Below are 18,158 nucleotides of genomic sequence, written 5' to 3' on the forward strand. Positions count from 1 at the left end.
ATATGAAAATATGCTTTTTTATAGCTATGATCTGCTGCATTACACTCTATGCTACTAAAGTGTCTGCTTCCCTACAGGGGAAATCAAATCTGCCTGTCAAATTGTGCAAACAAGAACAATTCAGTCTTGGATGCTTGCTGAGGTGCACACACTAACCTGAACTGAAATAGTGATTTACTCAAGGAAAAATCAGTTTGACTCAGCTTGGCATGACATCATTTGAATATACTCTGAATGATGTGTGCTGCATGCATGCTAGATGTGCATGCACACACACACACACACACACACACACACACACACACACACACACACACACACACACACACACACACACACACACATACAAACCTCTGCAAGGATTCCTCTCTTTAAAAGGAATGAATTCAGTCACCTGGACCAGCTCCTACTAACTGTTTAGACACTTGCTGTTTCTCAATCTGGATCCGGTTTTTCCTCCATTACACAATTTATGTTCATGCAGGAGATTATGTGCTGCTCTCGTGTTTCAGCCGGACCTCAGATGTGGACTTTACAAAGGACAAATCATTCTTTGGGAATTATTCTGTCTAAAGCCATTAGTCCAACCAAAGCAGGCTGAGGGAGATAAGAGAGAGTGGTCAGGCCCTGGTTTGAGGCAGAGGAGGCATGTTTTAAGCATAGACGGCTGTTTCTGACTGCTCCTTTCTCATGCCGCAGAGAAGACGCAGCTCATCTGGTTTGGATAGCATCACACATCATAATGGGAGCTGGATAAATCCAATGGAATTCAATGAGAATTTTTCCTTTGGAAAAAAAAAAAGCAGGCTGTGAAATGTGTTAGGATCAGTGGAGGCCATGATGTTAGTGGTGGACTACGACTTGAGGGGGCGGGGGTTAGAGTGACCTGATCTTGGCTAGATTTTAGCAAGGCCTTTAATCTTATTTTCAACTGTGTGTCAGGCAGGGTTAAAACAACAGATGGAATCTGATGGATCTGCTGGTGGGTGAGATCATTTAATTTGCTTCATGTGAAATTTTTTTCAGTTATAATTTTGATTTTTAAACGTCATTGATCTATGCACAAGGAGGGCAACATTTTATTTACATCAAAACTGCATTTATTTATAGTTTTTGGCTACTAAAGGCAGTGCACACACTGAATGTAAAATTCAATATTTGTTCTGTTTTTGGTCTCCACAAACACTAGAGGGAAATTTGTGGCTCTTTAGCTGCTAAATGCTCCAGTATCTTCACTAACTTGTCGCTAATTTCATCTGTCTGATGTTTGGTGCCTAAGCAGGTAGCATACTGTGGGCTTTTAGAGCTTTATATTTTTTTGTTTGTTTTTTTTGCCATAAAACTAAAACAATGCTGAAAGATGCTAAACCACTCTGCAGTGCTGAGGGAAACTGGAGAGTCAGATTGCAATTATCAGTGGGCTGACCGCTATGAGCAACCCCTTTCACATTATGCACTGTTATTTGAGACATAGTTAATGTAAAAAAAATGTGATTAGTGCAGCTTTAATTTAATTAACCTTTGTTATTACAAATCTTGTTCTCACATGTATTGAGTCCAGACAGCAAACAGGTGAACTCCTCTCCACATTTATATATCTATTATTCCTGTAATGTTCGGCTGTGTTGTTCTGCTCACATATTTACACATGCTTATTCCTGTTCAACAGCTCTTTGATTTTGAAAGAAAAACAAAAGTTAGCACAATTTCCCTCTATAATTTTCCACCACTCTTTCACACCCCACACCTTTTGCTTGTGGGCATCCACAGTGAGGGACCAGCTGTGTGCTTTTTCAATGCGGATCAAGTGATACTTTATTATTTTCTCTGTTTTCTGGGGAGGCAGGAAAGCTGGGATGACTGGCGCAGCGGCAGCACTGCCAAGTCAAACAGCAGGGTTTATTTGTGGACAAGTGTAGGGAGAGCCGGGGCGACACCCACCCTCCCGATTCACTGGACACTCTTATTAGGGGGAGAGTCAGGAGGCTCATGGGGACTGAAGGAGTGTGTATACAGTGTGTGTATGTATGGGTGCCTCCAGGTCTGGTTTTATTGGGGGGGGGGGGCGATGACGGCAAAGAAAGAGAGAAGAGACAGCAGAGAAGGGAGGACAGTAGTGGAGGTGGAGAGAATGAACTTTTGTCAGAGGAAGGAAGGATACGAAAAATACAAGGAGAGGGTGGAAGTTTAGAGGATTTTTACTGAGCTAAGAGAGGGATATCTCCCATCATTAGACCTTCACCCCCTGCCTCAGAGAGGAAATAAGACAGGACGGAAGGAGGAAGGAGGGGTAAGAATAGGAGGCTTTCTGTGGAGGCTGGCTAGCAGCAGGCCTCTGCTACTGGGATTGTCCCCGTGGTAATCCCTGGATTTCCTAGGCTGAGACAGGAGGTAGACCAGGCAGGGTGAGAGACTTAGTGAGACAGAGAGAGAGAGAATGAGAGAAGACAGAAAGGAAGTGGGAAGAGAAAGAGAGGCAGAGACAAAAGAGAAACAATATTCAAAACACTGGCGCCGTCTTTAGTGGAACTGAAATGTCTTCTCTTTCATTTTCTGCAATATGTGGTTTCTGTACAGGTATTGCTCAAAGAGGAATGTGATGTGTGTAATCATTAGCGTGTGTGCTTATGGGTGACTGTATATGTGTTTTTGAGCGTGCATGCTTGTGTGTGTGTGTGTGTGTGTGTACTGTGGGTATTAACAGGGATAAAGATTTGGAAGAAAGTAAGGCTCTGGCTTGCTGCAGCTCATGCCAGATGTGATGAGTTGAAAGTGCTGCTTACCTTCAAATGGGCAAATGAAACAAAAGGCGCTGAAGGGCTGTAAAACTATTTTGGCAATGCTCTGACGTCAGGGGTCACATTTGAGGCATTTTTATGCTTGAATGTTGCCCTTGACGGGTTACATGATTCCCTTGTAGTAAAAAAGTCTCGAGGACCGTTGTTGATAAAGCCGTAGGAGACAACAGTGAAGCTATCACGTGAGACTGTCCAGACAACTTTGATGTTGTCTTGTGTGACACCATCGTTCCATCCTAATGTATTCAAGGTGCTTTTCGGAGCAAGAATGGACTCAAAGATCAGACAACAGCAGGCTTTTAAAATACCAGTGCCACTCCTCCATGCACATTCAAGCATGAAGTCATACTGAGATAGTATAGGTTAAAAGAAAATGGACACAAGGGTGTTTTTTTTTTTTTTTATGAATTCCTTTAAGCTTCTCTACTGTGTCCACGAAGGGGAAAGTACACTCACACAAATTGGTGTCCACCCTTTTTTGGGGGTTGCTCTGTGGGGAACAGGGATGAGATATCGCACTTCTCCTATTCTTGGGTTGCCCTGGATGTTATTTCAACTCCTTACCTCCTTCCCTGCGGTCACCCCGCGGTGCTGTGAACCCAATCCCCTCTAGTCGTCTGTAGCCGGAGCCCAAGGGAGACGCCGGCTCGGCCCAGAGGAACCCAGCAGTGCGTGTCCTGGGTCAGGGGTCTACCTCTTCTCTTTTTCAGGCGATGAAACACAAGCGGCTCTCAGGGACACAAGAGCAGTCGAGGGGAACACACCACCCTGAAACTGTTTAGACCAGAGATAAAGACAGAGAGAAAGAGCTGAATTGTAATTCTAGATGGATTTGCTGTATTTAAAAGGACTACAAAAATTGTTACATCTCAATTTATTAATGATAAATTAATTAAAGAGGTAATCCACTGATTTTACACATCAAAGTCTATTGGTGAAAAAAGTTGTATAAAGTCTTTTGTGGTTCCAGAGGGTCACTTGATCTCTGACTGAACTGTCAGCGGTCAAATTGCACTGTGGGTAATGTAGGCGCCGGATTTTTACAAGGAAGAAAAATCAGTGGAACAAAAAGATGATATCTCTGGTTCTGCTTAGGGCTGTCAGGATATCAGATTTTCACTGCACGATTACCGTGGCCAAGAGAATGTACCAGTAATAAATACTGCTATCAGTGAAATTCATCTTTAACTTTGTTTATTGTGTGCTTTGTGTCTTTTTTGTCAAATAAATTAGACTCAAATATGAGTGCGGGGAGGTGGAGAGAGAGTCTGTACAAAAACATATAGGCAACCAGATGAACTGATCTGCCATCACGATATTATTATATGTGTATTATTAACACAATATCAACATTTCATTTCGGTTATTGTCAACACCAGTGTATCATGAAACCCCCGTTTCTTCTGCTTCAGTTTGAAAACTTTTATTTTTTTCTAAAACTGTCCATCATAAGTCCAACAGTGTTATAGAACTTCAATGTTCAATGCTGTACTTTTTAATTTTTAATAGGTCTTGCTGTGAACACCATAAACACAGCTCCATGTTTTCAGTAATTGATAGCTTTTATTTAATCTTTACTCTTTTTTTTTTGTTTTAAATCAAGACCACACTCCCTATAAACCCTGTTTCTTTCTGTCATAACGATAATGTTGGAGCATATCCCTCCTCTCTCGGTTGCATGTGTGCTTGTTTAGAATAGAAAGAACAAGGATAAAACCAAATAATAGCACTTTACTTGTCCCATATTGTTATAAACTATGAGAAATTCAGCCTCCTTAGCAGTAAAAAAAACTAACTGTTGTGTGCAGTAAAGTTGTGGTTTTCAACCTGGGAGCCAGGACTGAGATAAGACAGAATAAGAAGGTGAAAAAAAGAGTTCTGCTTCTAACATTTATCTGTTATTTTTACTGACTTTTCCAATATGTGAGATACTGGATCGTTTTAACTTTACACTTTCAGAGGGGAAAATGAGGGATTGCACAAACGGAACCAGTCACAAACCAAAAAGGTTGGCAAATAGTGCAGAAAAGCAATCAGGCTCATTTCCTGTGGCAGCCACTGTGATGATAAGAAATGAGATGATGAAACCTTAAACTGAAGCCATCGTAGCCACTTTCCCCAGTTTCCAAACATAGGAAAATACATGGACAGACAAACTGAGAGAAATGCAGTAGAGCAGGGAAAAGATGGAAATGTGTGAAGGAGGAAAACTGACGCTGGCAGGCTCCACCAGGGTTTCCTTCACCTGCCTGGTTATACCCACTCATTTCCCATGCCAGGCCTGTGCCCATACACCAAACCCAAACTCTCCACCAAACAAAAACAGAAGAATCACCTCCATCTGTGCAACACATGCTGCTCTCCTGCAGAACAAGGCTTTATTTGTCTTATACCATTCTTTCACACTCTCTGCTTTTTGTTCTCTGCGCCTTCCTCATACCATTACTCCTCCCTTCCTTTGTTCTTTCTTTATTCACTTTTTGGAAAAGGGGAATAGTGTCTCATTGTTTCACCACAGCTGAGGTAGAAGAAGTCAGTAATGAAAATTATTTAAAGGGTGGACATGAGGGAGTGAAACAGATTGAAACAGACAGGACAGGCGTGTGACAGTGTTTCGTTTTTCTTGATCTGTGCGTTAACTGGTGGTGTTGATGATGTGTGCTGTCTTTCGATTTCTTTTACAGACTCAAATCTTTTCAAGTAAATAATAATTCTGTGTATTAGATTTTCTCTTCTTTGCCAGAGTTCAATGTTTGGCCTCCACAGTTTGACACTTCCTCCTGTTGTATCACAGCCTGAAAGCCCTTTCGCTTGATCCATCACTCACATTCTCCGATTCAGAGCTAAGGAGGAATAATAGGGGAGTGATATAGTCGACAAGAGCGAGCTCTCTGAGTTCCAGCACCTTGTCATCGGCACCTACTCATTACATGCTTCAGACCTGTAAAACCTTCAAACAAGCTAACACTGCTGCTAGCTAACAGCCAGGATTTAATGCACTTCAAGGTCAATTGCTGCAACACACACACATGTTGATAAATGACATTTTCACTCTGAAACATAAAAGATCTCTCTGATTTTTTAAAATGTTTTTTATGCTGTTCCCTCTCCCGCCCGGCCCCGGCTTTCTGTTTTCTTTCCAACACTCGCTAATGAATTTTTGGAGTGCTGCGCTCAGTTCGAAGGATCCAAGACCATCCGTGTGCTCTGCTCCTTCCAGCTTTTGTTCTTATAAAGCTTTTATTTAATTAAAATGGGAGTTTCTCACGCACGTATTAGAGAAGACAAGAAAAAAAAAAGAGAGGAGAGACCTACAGTAGTTAACTACGTGGTGAACAGAGTCTGTCAAAGTGAGTGGACCACTTCAGCATGAGAACACCCACTCAGTCAGTCAACACATGCACGCACGCACACACACAATTTACATTTATGCATATACTTGCAAGCGCGCACACACACACACACACACACATACAAACACAGGGAATGTTTGCATTTTTCCTCTCTCTCCCTCTTTCTCTCCCGCAGTGATTGACATGCGCACTCATTCAGCCCAGCACAAACTCAGGCACCATGGTTACAGCTGCAGAGATGTTCTTTCCCCGGGAGACGGACAATATTGAAATAACAACTCCCTTAACAACATAACCAACCAACCACACACACCCACACACACACACACACACAGACACACACACGCTTCTTACCCTACATCCTTGAATGCACTCACTCTCCCTTCTGTCCTGTCTGGTGCAGTTTGCCATGTTAACGGAAACTACTGAAGCTGGCTGCATTACAAAAAGCCTGGCAGGTGTGTGTGCTCTGCCAGCTCTGGACCCTGACTCTGCCCAGGGCGTGCTCTGGTGTTTTTCTTGGAAAAACCCTCAAAATGTGGCAAAGAAGTCTATGGGTCAAGGACTTGAGGTGGTGGGAACTTACTGGCGCAGAATCAGCATCTGCAGAAGCAGAAGTAGCAGGTATTAGCCTCTCTGGGCCTGGCATCACACCTCGACATTACCTGGAGTTTAGAGCAATAAAAGAATCTCATGTGAGATGGAAATAGAAACTGAAATGAGGTATAGTGTCATTAGTGAACCAGCAGGGGGGCTTCTGGATTTGGGAAGTCTGGTGCTGAGATATGAGCTGAGAAAAGTCATATTTTTTCAGGACTGAACTGGTCACAGGTTTGATCGAGACCTATTCCTGGATTATGCGCCTCTGGCAGGGCGACAGCCCGGCGCTGAGCAGAGCAGAAACATATACTGGATGAAACATGTCAAAGAGAATAAATAAGATCAGCCTCAGTTCTTGGTTGTACAGTGGGAGGAAGGGCCATGGATCCGGAGCTGGCAGAGAGATGAGACGAGGATGGAGAGTCTTGGAGTGAAAGTGGAGAAAAAGCACAGGAAGAGAAAAATACAGACAAGAAAGAGGGATAATGAGAGAGTTATATATGCCGTTAGCTCATCAGTTGTCACTTTGCGTTATGAAAAAAACACACACTAAAGCTAGAGAGCTCACAAGACTGGTTAGCAAACATAATGACCTCAGAGAGAGGGAGAGAGAGAGGGAGAGTCACGAAGTTGAGCTTAGAGCTTGGTTGTGATTATCCCAGCGTAGAGGTTACCTGGAGTTGAAGCATTCAATATGCACGATATGGGCATTTATGATTGCGAAAACATAACTTAATTGCGTGAATTACGACCCAGACATCGGCCTCAATCAGTTGTGCAGCTGTATCGGCCTTAAGCTGCTCCACAAATCATGTGGGCCAGGATGCTGACGTTCTCCCTGCAGTATTTTCCGAAGCTCTAGTCAGGTTTCTTGGTAATTGGGATCATAGGCATGGATCGGTGTGGTTTGAAGATATGATGAGCTGAGTCACTTGTTCTAATCAAGTAAACTGAAACTGTCTTACTGGGTGCAATGTAGACCTGTGTGAAATCTGCTGTAGTTCCACACAAAGAAAGAGAGAAAAAAAATGCACACACACACACACACACACACACACACACACATTTTCCTCTTCAAACACACCTCTGGTTCCTGTAAGAGAGCTTAATAGTGATTGACAACTTGGTCCCAGTTTCTAGGCCAGTCAGAGGTGGCGTGGGATTGTAGAGGGCGGGAGCTGGGAGGTTAACCCCTGGTGTCTAGGACAGCTGTGGAGTCGTTGGGCTGGCTGGCGGCTGCACACTATAAATTCCCTCTAAAGAGGGTTTACTTTTGATTTTAATGGGCGCCGTAAATTTACGACGCCCTGGTCCCGGTGAAAGAGAAAGGAGGGTTATTTTGAAAGCGTCTCTCTCTCTCTCTTTCACTCTCTCTCTCTTTACCTCCCTCTCCTTCCTCCCCTGTTCTCTCCCTCGTTCCCTGAGGAAAGTCAGTGGAGTGTTGCCATGTCTTTTGTGGTCTGCTTTTACCTGTAGTCAGCCTGTATGGAAAGTGTATGAAAATATCCTGTAAGAATTGAAAATGCTGTGGAAGAACTTATATTTCTCCGACACTCAGCATAACGCCTTCATTGTATATTAAGGTCACATTATATTTTTAAGGGGGAACACTGGCCGTGCTTGCACCCCCCCACCCCTTCATTGCAAAATCCTCTCAAGCACACAGCAGAGAAAACTTAGTTTGTGGATGCAGAATCTAACAGCACCTCTCCTGTCTTCTCTCTCTCTCTGCAGGTGCTGTTTGCTTTGAACCAGACACTGCTGCAGCATGAGGGCGTTCGAGCAGGCAGCCTGCAGGGCTCCTACACCACCGAGGACCTCATTACACACTACAACTGTGGTGACCTCAGCTCCATTATCTTCAACCATGACACCTCACAGGTTGGTCTCCTCCCTTACATTTTACATCCCAAAATGAAAAAAATATATATATTCATTATCTATTCACCCTTCCATCAGCTGAGGCAGTTCTGAGCTTATTTATATGTAGCATCCTGCCACAATATCAACATTGACCACCACATATCGATTTTCTTTTCTTTTTTACTATTGTAAATGGGTAAAATCTTATTTCATTGTAGAACTGTACCCAGCAGATTGATTCGCTCAGCCCCTCCTTGCAATACAGAGAGTGAAACGCTACCTAGAAAACACACGTGGGAAAGCTGAACAGTCTGACCATGAATGGGTTGAGGTTGGCTTTCATTCATAAAACAATGTTCACTCAAATACTTGAGTCCAACTTATAGTCTGCTGTGATTCTGTGACCAGACCTGACGCATTGATAAAAAAATATATATATCATGGAGAAATCTCTGGGTGCAATATAAAATTACATTTTCTTATATATATTTATCATTTTTCAGGGCTAACCCCGTTCTGAGTGTTTTAGTCTGTCACAAGGAAAATGTTGTTTTTGATGCTTTTTCAGTTTGCAAAGAATAAAATTATGGGACTGGGAGCAATTTTTTTCTCATTTAGTTTTGTTTTCAGGAACAAAAGAATGGTCAAGTCTCCAACACAGTACAATATTCACACAAAATAATGGCTACAAAGTAACAGCTACCTCAGTCCAAAAACATCTGTAACGGTGTTCAAAAACCCAAGTCTGTCAGACCCTCGATTTGAGTTGGCAACCACTTCATACCCACTTTTCTGCCATTACGCTATCGTCACCTCAAACTTTTCGGCTTGCACATCACTTCCACAAAACTGCACATTGCCATATTAATCCCTCTCAACCTCAAGTTACTTGATAGTCTGACACTTTAATAGCCCTGGACTCAGCTGTAAATACACCAACTGACCTCCTCCAACTTTGTGTTTCCTAACATAGCCTGTGCTCCGTCAGTGATGGCCTGGTCATCCGTCTTCACACCCAGCTCTGCAAACTGTTGAAAGGCCATTCAATATATAGTACAAACACTCACACACGCAGACACGCATGTGGTATAGACACCACATTCAGTAGCTCTCACTCCACTCTCCACTCTTGAATTCAGAATTACTTGAAAAGCCCTCTCCATAAGTCAATTATGCTGTGTCAACCTCCCTCACTGATCCTTAAGTCCCATTAAACCTAACACACCATGTAACCTCAACTCACCGCTCAGCTGCAGAGATTCCACATCATCCACACCAAAGACACACACAGTAAGAAAAGCGTACACGCAAAAGTTCAGGTCAGACAACTCATCGTGGCCTTGACATATTTCCCCTTTTTTTTCGTCTTTCTCTCTCTCCGTCTGTGTCTATCCAGCTCTTGCTCTCCAGGGGCCACGAAGAGCTTGTTAGCCACAGTTTCACCTGCAGTCACGGCTACAGTTGTCTCCTGCATGAACGCTTTAAATCATACCAGTTCGCCCCCGCTCCTCATGTCATAATAACATGTATTAACATTCCCCAGCACATGCTAGAGCAATCAGACGCCCAACTCTGACGCCTGCTCCTGTAGCCTGGTGATCTATAGCAGGTTTGTGTGTGTGTGTGTGTGTGTGTGTGTGTGAGTGAGAGAGAGAGAGAGTGTGAGAGAGTGAACCTTCAGGGCTGTAAAAGAGCAGGTGGTTTTTGATAGATAGGACCTAATCCAGAAGAGGCCTCCAACACCCCTGATGCTCTCCCAGCTCAATCTTCATCATATTAGAAATGATGGGCCCCAGAGCGGCCCAGCAGAACGGTGCAAGGCGGGTAGATGCACTTCAACACACAACTGGTCCCAAATCCATCAGGGACACAAAGTCATAGTGAGACACAGAGGGAACTAGATAGATAGAGAAGACGGAAGCTAAAGGCAGTAAAAAAAAAAAAAAGAAGAAGAAGTAGATAAATAAAAAAAAATAAAAAAAAACATTTAAGGAAAGTTAAATGCAGAGAGATTTAAATTCGGAGTAAATACTGTATTATTCTGTTCTTTGCACATGAATTGACCATATTCACTCAATTATTCCTCATATCATGTGGTAAATCCTTGGTGCTTCTATGGTTTGATGCTAAGAGGAGGGAAAGGAAAGGAAAGGAAAGGAAAGGAAAGGAAAGGAAAGGAAAGGAAAGGATGGTAGAAGAAAAGAAATAGAAATAGAAAACAAAAAGGGACTGATAAGAAAATGTGAAGAAAAGACAATAGAAAAAAAATAGAAAGGAAAACAAAACTAAACTAAATACAAAGGAAATAGTTAAATGGGAAAGAAAAGAAAGGGAAGTATAAGAAAGGAGAACATAAAAGGAGAAAAAAGAACTTCAAACAGCCAAATCAAAGAGAAAGAAAAGAAGAGAAAATTGCTGGCAGGACAGACTGACTGAGAAAGTGAGAGCAGAGCAGTACCAGTAGTGAGGAAGGGAGGAAATAGCTTGCTGTCACTCTTCATTTCCTGCATAGGTTGGGATAGAGAGCAGCTAATGGCCTTTCCTGTGATAACTTATCTGCATTTACCGCTCCACTCCCACTTTGACCCCACTCCGACCGAACACTTTTGTCTCTCGTCATGACACACTCACGCTATCCTCACTCATCAGAGCGACAATGAAGCGCTCCTTCCCCACCTCTCCCACTCCTTCAACTTATTCACTCACATTCAGGATGAAAGTTCTGTCACTCTGGATGAACCTCGGTCATTCACCCTGAAAAAACACAGACAATACAAGGCTTCAGGCGACAGATATCTGTGTGAATGCGGCTCTCAGTTACTGTGCGGAGGAGCAGACAAGTGAGTAATGTTGGCTTATGTCATACAAAGCATTTGGATTTGATCAGATCTTGACATTAACAACCACCAACCTGCCAAATGTGAATAAAAATGAACTGTAATTGGAAGCATCCTTATGTTACATATATGCACATACAGTTATTGTGAATGTGTAACTGAGCACTCCTTTAACACTGTCCAACTCCCAAGGGAGCTAAAATAAAAAAATACAGATGCAGCAGAACCAGAGATTTCTTTTGGGGGGGGAAGCAAATTCCTCTTCCTTGTCAAAACATGGTGCCTACATTACCCACAATGCAACTTTTGCTAGTTGCAGCTAATGTATCCTTGAGCTGCCTGCTCTAAGCAGAGATGAAAAGCCAGCTACAGAGGTCTGGTACACTTACTTCCTTCTAACTCCACACCTCCAGATTTGTTTCATTTCGAACTTGCAGTCTTCAGCCCCGATGCTACCTTAGCTGACATCACACGAGGCAATTTACCAGATTTCATGCACAAACGGCTTTAGAACTGTTTTTATATACGCAGTTAATACTCCCCAAGAGTAATCACACTTTGACGTGCAAAATCTGTGGAGTCCCCCTTTTAACGCACATCACAAACGAATCGAATAAATATCCAGTGTAAGTGTGATTTAGAACCTTTCAGCTATTATATGAAACAGACTGAGAGAGCAGCAGAGTGAGTGAGAGAAGATGTGTCAGATATAGATTTCAGATGGATGCTGGGATGCTGGAGAGCAGCAGCTTGTTCACATGTGCTACAGTAAGTGAAAGCTGGGTACGCTCAGGTTTGCTGTGAACTCTTGCCTGTACAAGAGTGGAAGAAGGTAACAGAAGTCAGGGACAGAGGCAGAGATCCTTCAGAAACATTAATGGCTCAGTTTCAGTGATGAAAAATGCAGAGCGTGAAAGGCAGTGAAGCACCCTCCTTGTAGCTGGTGCACCAATTCCCTCTGAAACTCTTTGTGCATAATATCGAGCTTTTACAAATCCCAAAGATTTAACATCAGTTCACATCAAGAGCTTGGAATTATGTGGTTTTAGGGAAAGGAAATATGGATTTCATATGTTGGAGGAGATGTGATGAAATAAATGTGATTGTGGTTTTAGTATTAGACTTTTGTGTGTGCTATATATGCTGATTTTCAGGAAGTAAGTGGTGGCAAAAAAAACCCATGGCTGTAATAAGTTTTTAATGATCTTACTATTCCATGGTAATTAGCCAAAAAGGGCTAATGGATTATAACTAATAATAAGAAAAAAATCACAACATAGAAATTACAATACAAGGAAAAGAATTTCAGCACCACAGGGGGGAAGGGGTGAAATGGTTGCACGCTGGTGTACTGGGATTTTACCTATCTTCTATAATTCATATTTTATTGCATATTTAATACACCACCTGTCAAAACTTGACTTTTTCTCACCATTCTGATATCACTATACAGTACTACTTCCTGTAGTACAGTATTGTTCTAATCACGCATCGGAGGGTGTAGTAACACAGTTTGTAAGTCATCTGCATTAACTTTCAGGGCTTCGTTTACCTGGAAAGCCGTGCGTTAACCAATTTCTGAATTCCTGAAGAAAGCCTGTTTTCTTGGGCAGTTTACTTCTTACGTTTGTACCGTTTAAGGTTATTCACTGGACTTGAACTGCTTAAATTTCAATAAAAACTGGAAAAATGGGGCTATTCTAAAACTTTTGACTGGGTGTATATCAAGAGAAAGAGCCAGAAAAGTCAAATATAGGTACAGTGATACCCTGGGAAGAAGTGAAACAGCTGAGGACAGAGAAATAGAGACAGAAGTGTGTATGCTTCGTTGTGTTTCTGAATTGGACAGCTAAGACCCCGGTGCCAAACCCCCGCTAGCCCACCGCCGATCCCCGCTCATCCTCGCAGATTAACAGCCTGTTGAATCCAGTGATTCAGCCAAGAGTGGAACAGAGCCAGTGTGGCCTGTCTCTGCACTGTCAGGCTCTTAATAAATCACACAGCAATTAAACACACATTCACACACTCACACTCATGGATATACTGTACTTGCACGTGCACACATGTACTTGCCTTCACATATACTAACTCGTCACCGCGCGCACACACACTCACACATGACAAAGTGCAAGAACAGCCTGCATACTCACACACACACACACACACACACACACACACACACACACACACACACACACACACACACACACACACACGGTGTTGACACCTTTCTCCTCCCTCTCTATCCCCCATTCTTGATGCTTCCTCATTTACAAACCAGCCTGTTGAGCCATTTTCTGTCAAGCTGTCACATCACAAACACCCTTGGTTGCCAGGTCTCACACTCACACGGGCACACTCACATACCAGTTTGCCACCAACACCCTCATTCCATCCTCTCCTTTCTTTCCATCTCCATTCTTTCTTTCTTTCTTTCTTTCTTTCCATCTCCCTTTTTTAACGCTTTCTCTTTCTTTCCTCCTTCCTTTCTTTCTTTCTGTGTTCGATGTTCATTTAAAATGATGACTCCACCTTTATTCTGCTATGGATTTTTACCATAAAGGTTTTTAAATTATAATTTTCTCTCCATCTTTCTCCTTCTCTCAGCTGCCTCACTTCATCAACAGCTCTCTGCCAGCTCACGACCGCATGACGGCCCAGCAGATTGACAGCTACTTCCGCCGGGAGCTCATCTACAAACGCAACGAGCGAATGGCTCGCCGAGTGTCCGCCCTGCTGCAGCGAAATCCTAACCAGACGTATTTTTTTGCTTTTGGTGCAGGTAAGGGACTCTGAAATACATGACGGATGTGTAGGAACTGGTTCAATTTCTCGCCCTGGGACACTTTGAAAGGCTACATTAGCTGACCTTTGACCTGCTGGTTAGGGGATTTCTCTCTAACTCCAGGCAAAGCAACATGAGAAGCCATCAGAGCAGCAACTCTAGCCTGAATCTCTATTTTGCATTAAATGAGGTCTTTCCAAACACATCCTGATTGGAGCTGAGAGTGAGTGTTTGCATGTAATTGTGAAGTGAAAGAGAGATCAGGTTTGCTTTGGTCTGGAAAACTGATTCTGTCAGCGCTAATACGTGTTTATGGTGAATAATTTGCTCTCTTTTGTGTTTGAAAGCAAAACTGGAGAAAAAGCAGGACAATGATCATGTACAATGGTTCCCAGATCTCTGGCATGAACAAAATTGTGTTGTGCAGACACGCAGACACACACAAACACACACACACACACACACACACACACACACACACACACACACACACACACACACACACACACACAGAAGTCTCAATTACAGCCAACTCCCACCTCAGAAATGAAGAAACCATGAGCTGTTTGTTTCAATTAGCATTCCTGGCTAATGCTGCTAATGTTTCCTGAATGGTGTAGTGTGTCCTGAGGGAAGTGTGTGCGTGTGTGTGTGTGTGTACATCGACATACGCACACATGTAAGTGTGTTTGCCCACAAAAACAGGTGGTGGGTGGGTGTCTGTGCGTATGTTTACTGTACGACTGTGTGTCTGTGTTTGAGCATCTGAAAATGGGTGGTACCGCCTCCAGGGTGCACGTGTGTGTGTGTGTGTTTGTGTGTGAGAGAGAGAGAGAGAGAGCGCATGCAAGTGTGTGTGCCACAGTGTATGATTAATGCTGAATGCCTGGTTCCTTCCTCTGAGCATTTTTCGCTCCCTCTGCTCTTTGTGCTGTTTGGACAAGGCCACTGTTGCACCATCCAGCTTCCATGTGTGTGTCTGAGCATTTGAAGGTAGTATATGTACTACGACTGTTATGGAGGTATATATTCATGCAATGATACTTTAAAAAAAAACAAAAAAACACGGATGTTTCACTGAGGTGTTCATAGACGAAGAAAGAAGTGCTGATGACACGTTCTTCTCCTATTACACGCTGTGTTTATGAAACAATGAAAATAATGGGAACGCTCGGAAAGCCAACAAACCCAGTCCAACTCCTTCAGCTAAAAAAGGCATTGAGGAGTTGGAGTGGAGGCGAACGAGGCAGTGAAAAAAAAAAAAAACAGCCATGTTTCCTATTACAAGCTGAATAAGGGATGATATGAGATCACCATTTTTTTCTAAAACAATAAGATTGACAAAGAGGCTATTTTTTGTGCTTTTGTCGAAAATATCTAGTACTATATTTAAGAGGTGTTAACATTATTATTGTCTTGTGGTATATTTGATCATTTGCAGGACAGCATATGTATAATTTGTATATGAAGGCCAAGTTAAAGCTTTGATGCAGTACTGAGAGGTTCAAACAAAAGCACAGAGGGCAGTAAACATTAAATTGAACTTGTGAGTTACATGATTAAATAACTGAATCCTGCTGGATGAAGACAGCGAAAGAAAGCGAATACATTTCTCTTAACACTGCTGAGACCTGTGTGTCTAAATTCCCTTTCAAACGTAGGTAGTTTTACTGGGCAGATCCTGAATGTGAATATGTATACAGTGACTGTTTGAATGTGTGGAATGGCAGTGTTGAGAAAAAGGATGGGTGTGCAGCCAAGAAATCCTGTGGATAAACATGTGACTGTGTATGCGGCTGAGTCTCAGACTTTGCCAGCTTACATTACGCAGACTACCAACAGCTCCTAACAACAAAGTTTTACTTGGAATAGATAGTGATATGATGGTATGCAACAGTGTTCAAAGCCCATATACATTAAACTGACATTTGTCATCCTTCACTGCTTATTACATCGTCTTGTGAATTTGTGTCACTTAAGGAAATTGAAGTGAACCAGCAGGGACTTGTTTAGCCTAATAAGACAGGCACATTTTACCATTAAAATCCACTCTCATGCAGCCTCGTGTTTTCCAGGTTGGCCTGCTTTAAAATGTTTGCCCTTCAGTAAAGCAGCTGTGTGTTAGCTTCCCCCCGTGTGTCCAACCTGGCCTGGATAGACGGGGAGGTGAACATGTGTGTCAGGTCACCTACAGGCTGCAGCGTTGTGTGAGAGAGAGCTGACAGCTGGTGTGAAGTGATAAGAACCATTACAGTTATAGCCTGCTACGTGCATACACACATGCACACACACACATGCATATATTTGGATTCATACTTAAACATGCATAGAGAACTTGTGCACATGTATGAGCATACTTTATAACTAGATAAACAAACACGTTGAATCACACACATACAGTAAACACAGAAGTCTCAGTAAAGGCCTGGCGAAGGCAGAGCAGATATAGCAGTCGATGAGGGCCACATTTATGCGCTTGAAGGAGAAGGGGAAATTCATGCTGCATGTAGATTCGACTTTACGCTCACAATCTGCATGTAATTAGCGTCTGATTTACTACAGCAGCAGCTAATTATGCACGTAGTTACCGGGGCTGCCTTCTCGGTTCATACAAGGAGAACTTTGAAGCTCGAGAAAGAAATCAAAAACTAGTGACGTTAAAATAGAAATACTCATTAATTACAGTATCTTGAGGGAATTTTAAAACTACTAAGCCTGCATTAAACTATTACAGAATATTACTGATCAAATAATGTTTACTTTTAGAGATTTGTTAAAGTAGTTCAGTGGAAGTCATTACACATACTTCCAAGAAAATTAAAGAGAAAGTCATTGAAACTATCGTCATAGTGTGGTATCTGCACAATAAATTCAAAGTTCAAATTTAATAGCCACACAGTTATAACTTGTAACTAATTCATTGCAGATCTGTATCAATACAGATTTTGAACTACTAACTTTTTCACCACAACTGTTCCCTAGAACAGGCTTATGCCTACTGTATTTTTATAGTGATAGTAAATCCAACGTAACATCTGTCTACCACACTTGTCATGTCCCCTTCCATTACTTTCAATAACTCCTGTAAAGTCATACACATTAAGGAATGCACTTCAGATGACAAACTCCAGGCTGTTGTGTCTGTTTGATAAATGCCATGCATGTCTCTAGATGCAGATTTACTAAAAACAATACGCAAAAAGGCTTAATAAATCGGGCTTAATAAAGTCTCTCCTACGCTGCAATCACAAAGCTCCTCTCTTATTCTGTCTTTGGGACGCTGACTCATGTCTTTACGGTCCTGTAACTGTCCCTGCTGGTCCCACTTTCCCATTGGCCGTAACCAGCCATGAAATTTTATCATCCAGTGATGCCAGGATGTATTAAGTGACGGCCTGGACTCCCAGAAATCTGACTGTGCTCACATTGCTCTTGAAGATTTTCTGGGAGTAGCTCTGGAATCGAGCAGGCTGATTCAGTACTGCTCAAAGTGTGATTACAATCTGACCAGAAATGCATATTTTGAGTAATGAAGAGAAATAAAAAGGACTGGAGGTGTGAGGGTTCAGATTATCCAGACATATTTTAAAATAAATACAACCTGGGGAGATGTATTACAGCCATTTGCAGACCAAATGTGGGCGTTTAATAATGTGATCACATAAAATCCAATCTTTATGGTCAGATCTCAAAAATCACATTAACATGACGTGTGTAACTGCAGGCACATGGGCTCATGGTATATGGCTTATTCACGTGAACAGTAAAATGGAATAATCATAAGGTTGGACTTGAGAGGTTTTGGGCCCTGGCACTGTGTCTGACAGGCTCACGAACTCTCTGTTACTATAACCCCTCAGTTTGTGTGCCTTTTTATGTCTGTGTCAAGTGGCTGTTTTTGTGTTTATCAGGTTGCATTTCT

The 18,158-nt window shown here is 42.4% G+C and overlaps 1 protein-coding gene across 1 annotated transcript in view; it reads left to right on the forward strand.

Moving 5' to 3' along the window:
* The window catches only part of trabd2b (TraB domain containing 2B), a 65,291-nt gene that overhangs the window by 30,918 nt on the left and 16,215 nt on the right, over nucleotides 1-18,158 (forward strand). The window contains exons 3-4 of the mRNA XM_056379229.1: nucleotides 8,486-8,632; nucleotides 14,059-14,233. Coding sequence (XP_056235204.1) covers nucleotides 8,486-8,632; nucleotides 14,059-14,233 — 322 coding nt within the window. The remainder of the gene's footprint in view (nucleotides 1-8,485; nucleotides 8,633-14,058; nucleotides 14,234-18,158) is intronic.

Source organism: Seriola aureovittata, chromosome 6 (assembly GCF_021018895.1).
Source record: "Seriola aureovittata isolate HTS-2021-v1 ecotype China chromosome 6, ASM2101889v1, whole genome shotgun sequence".
NCBI lineage: Eukaryota > Metazoa > Chordata > Actinopteri > Carangiformes > Carangidae > Seriola > Seriola aureovittata.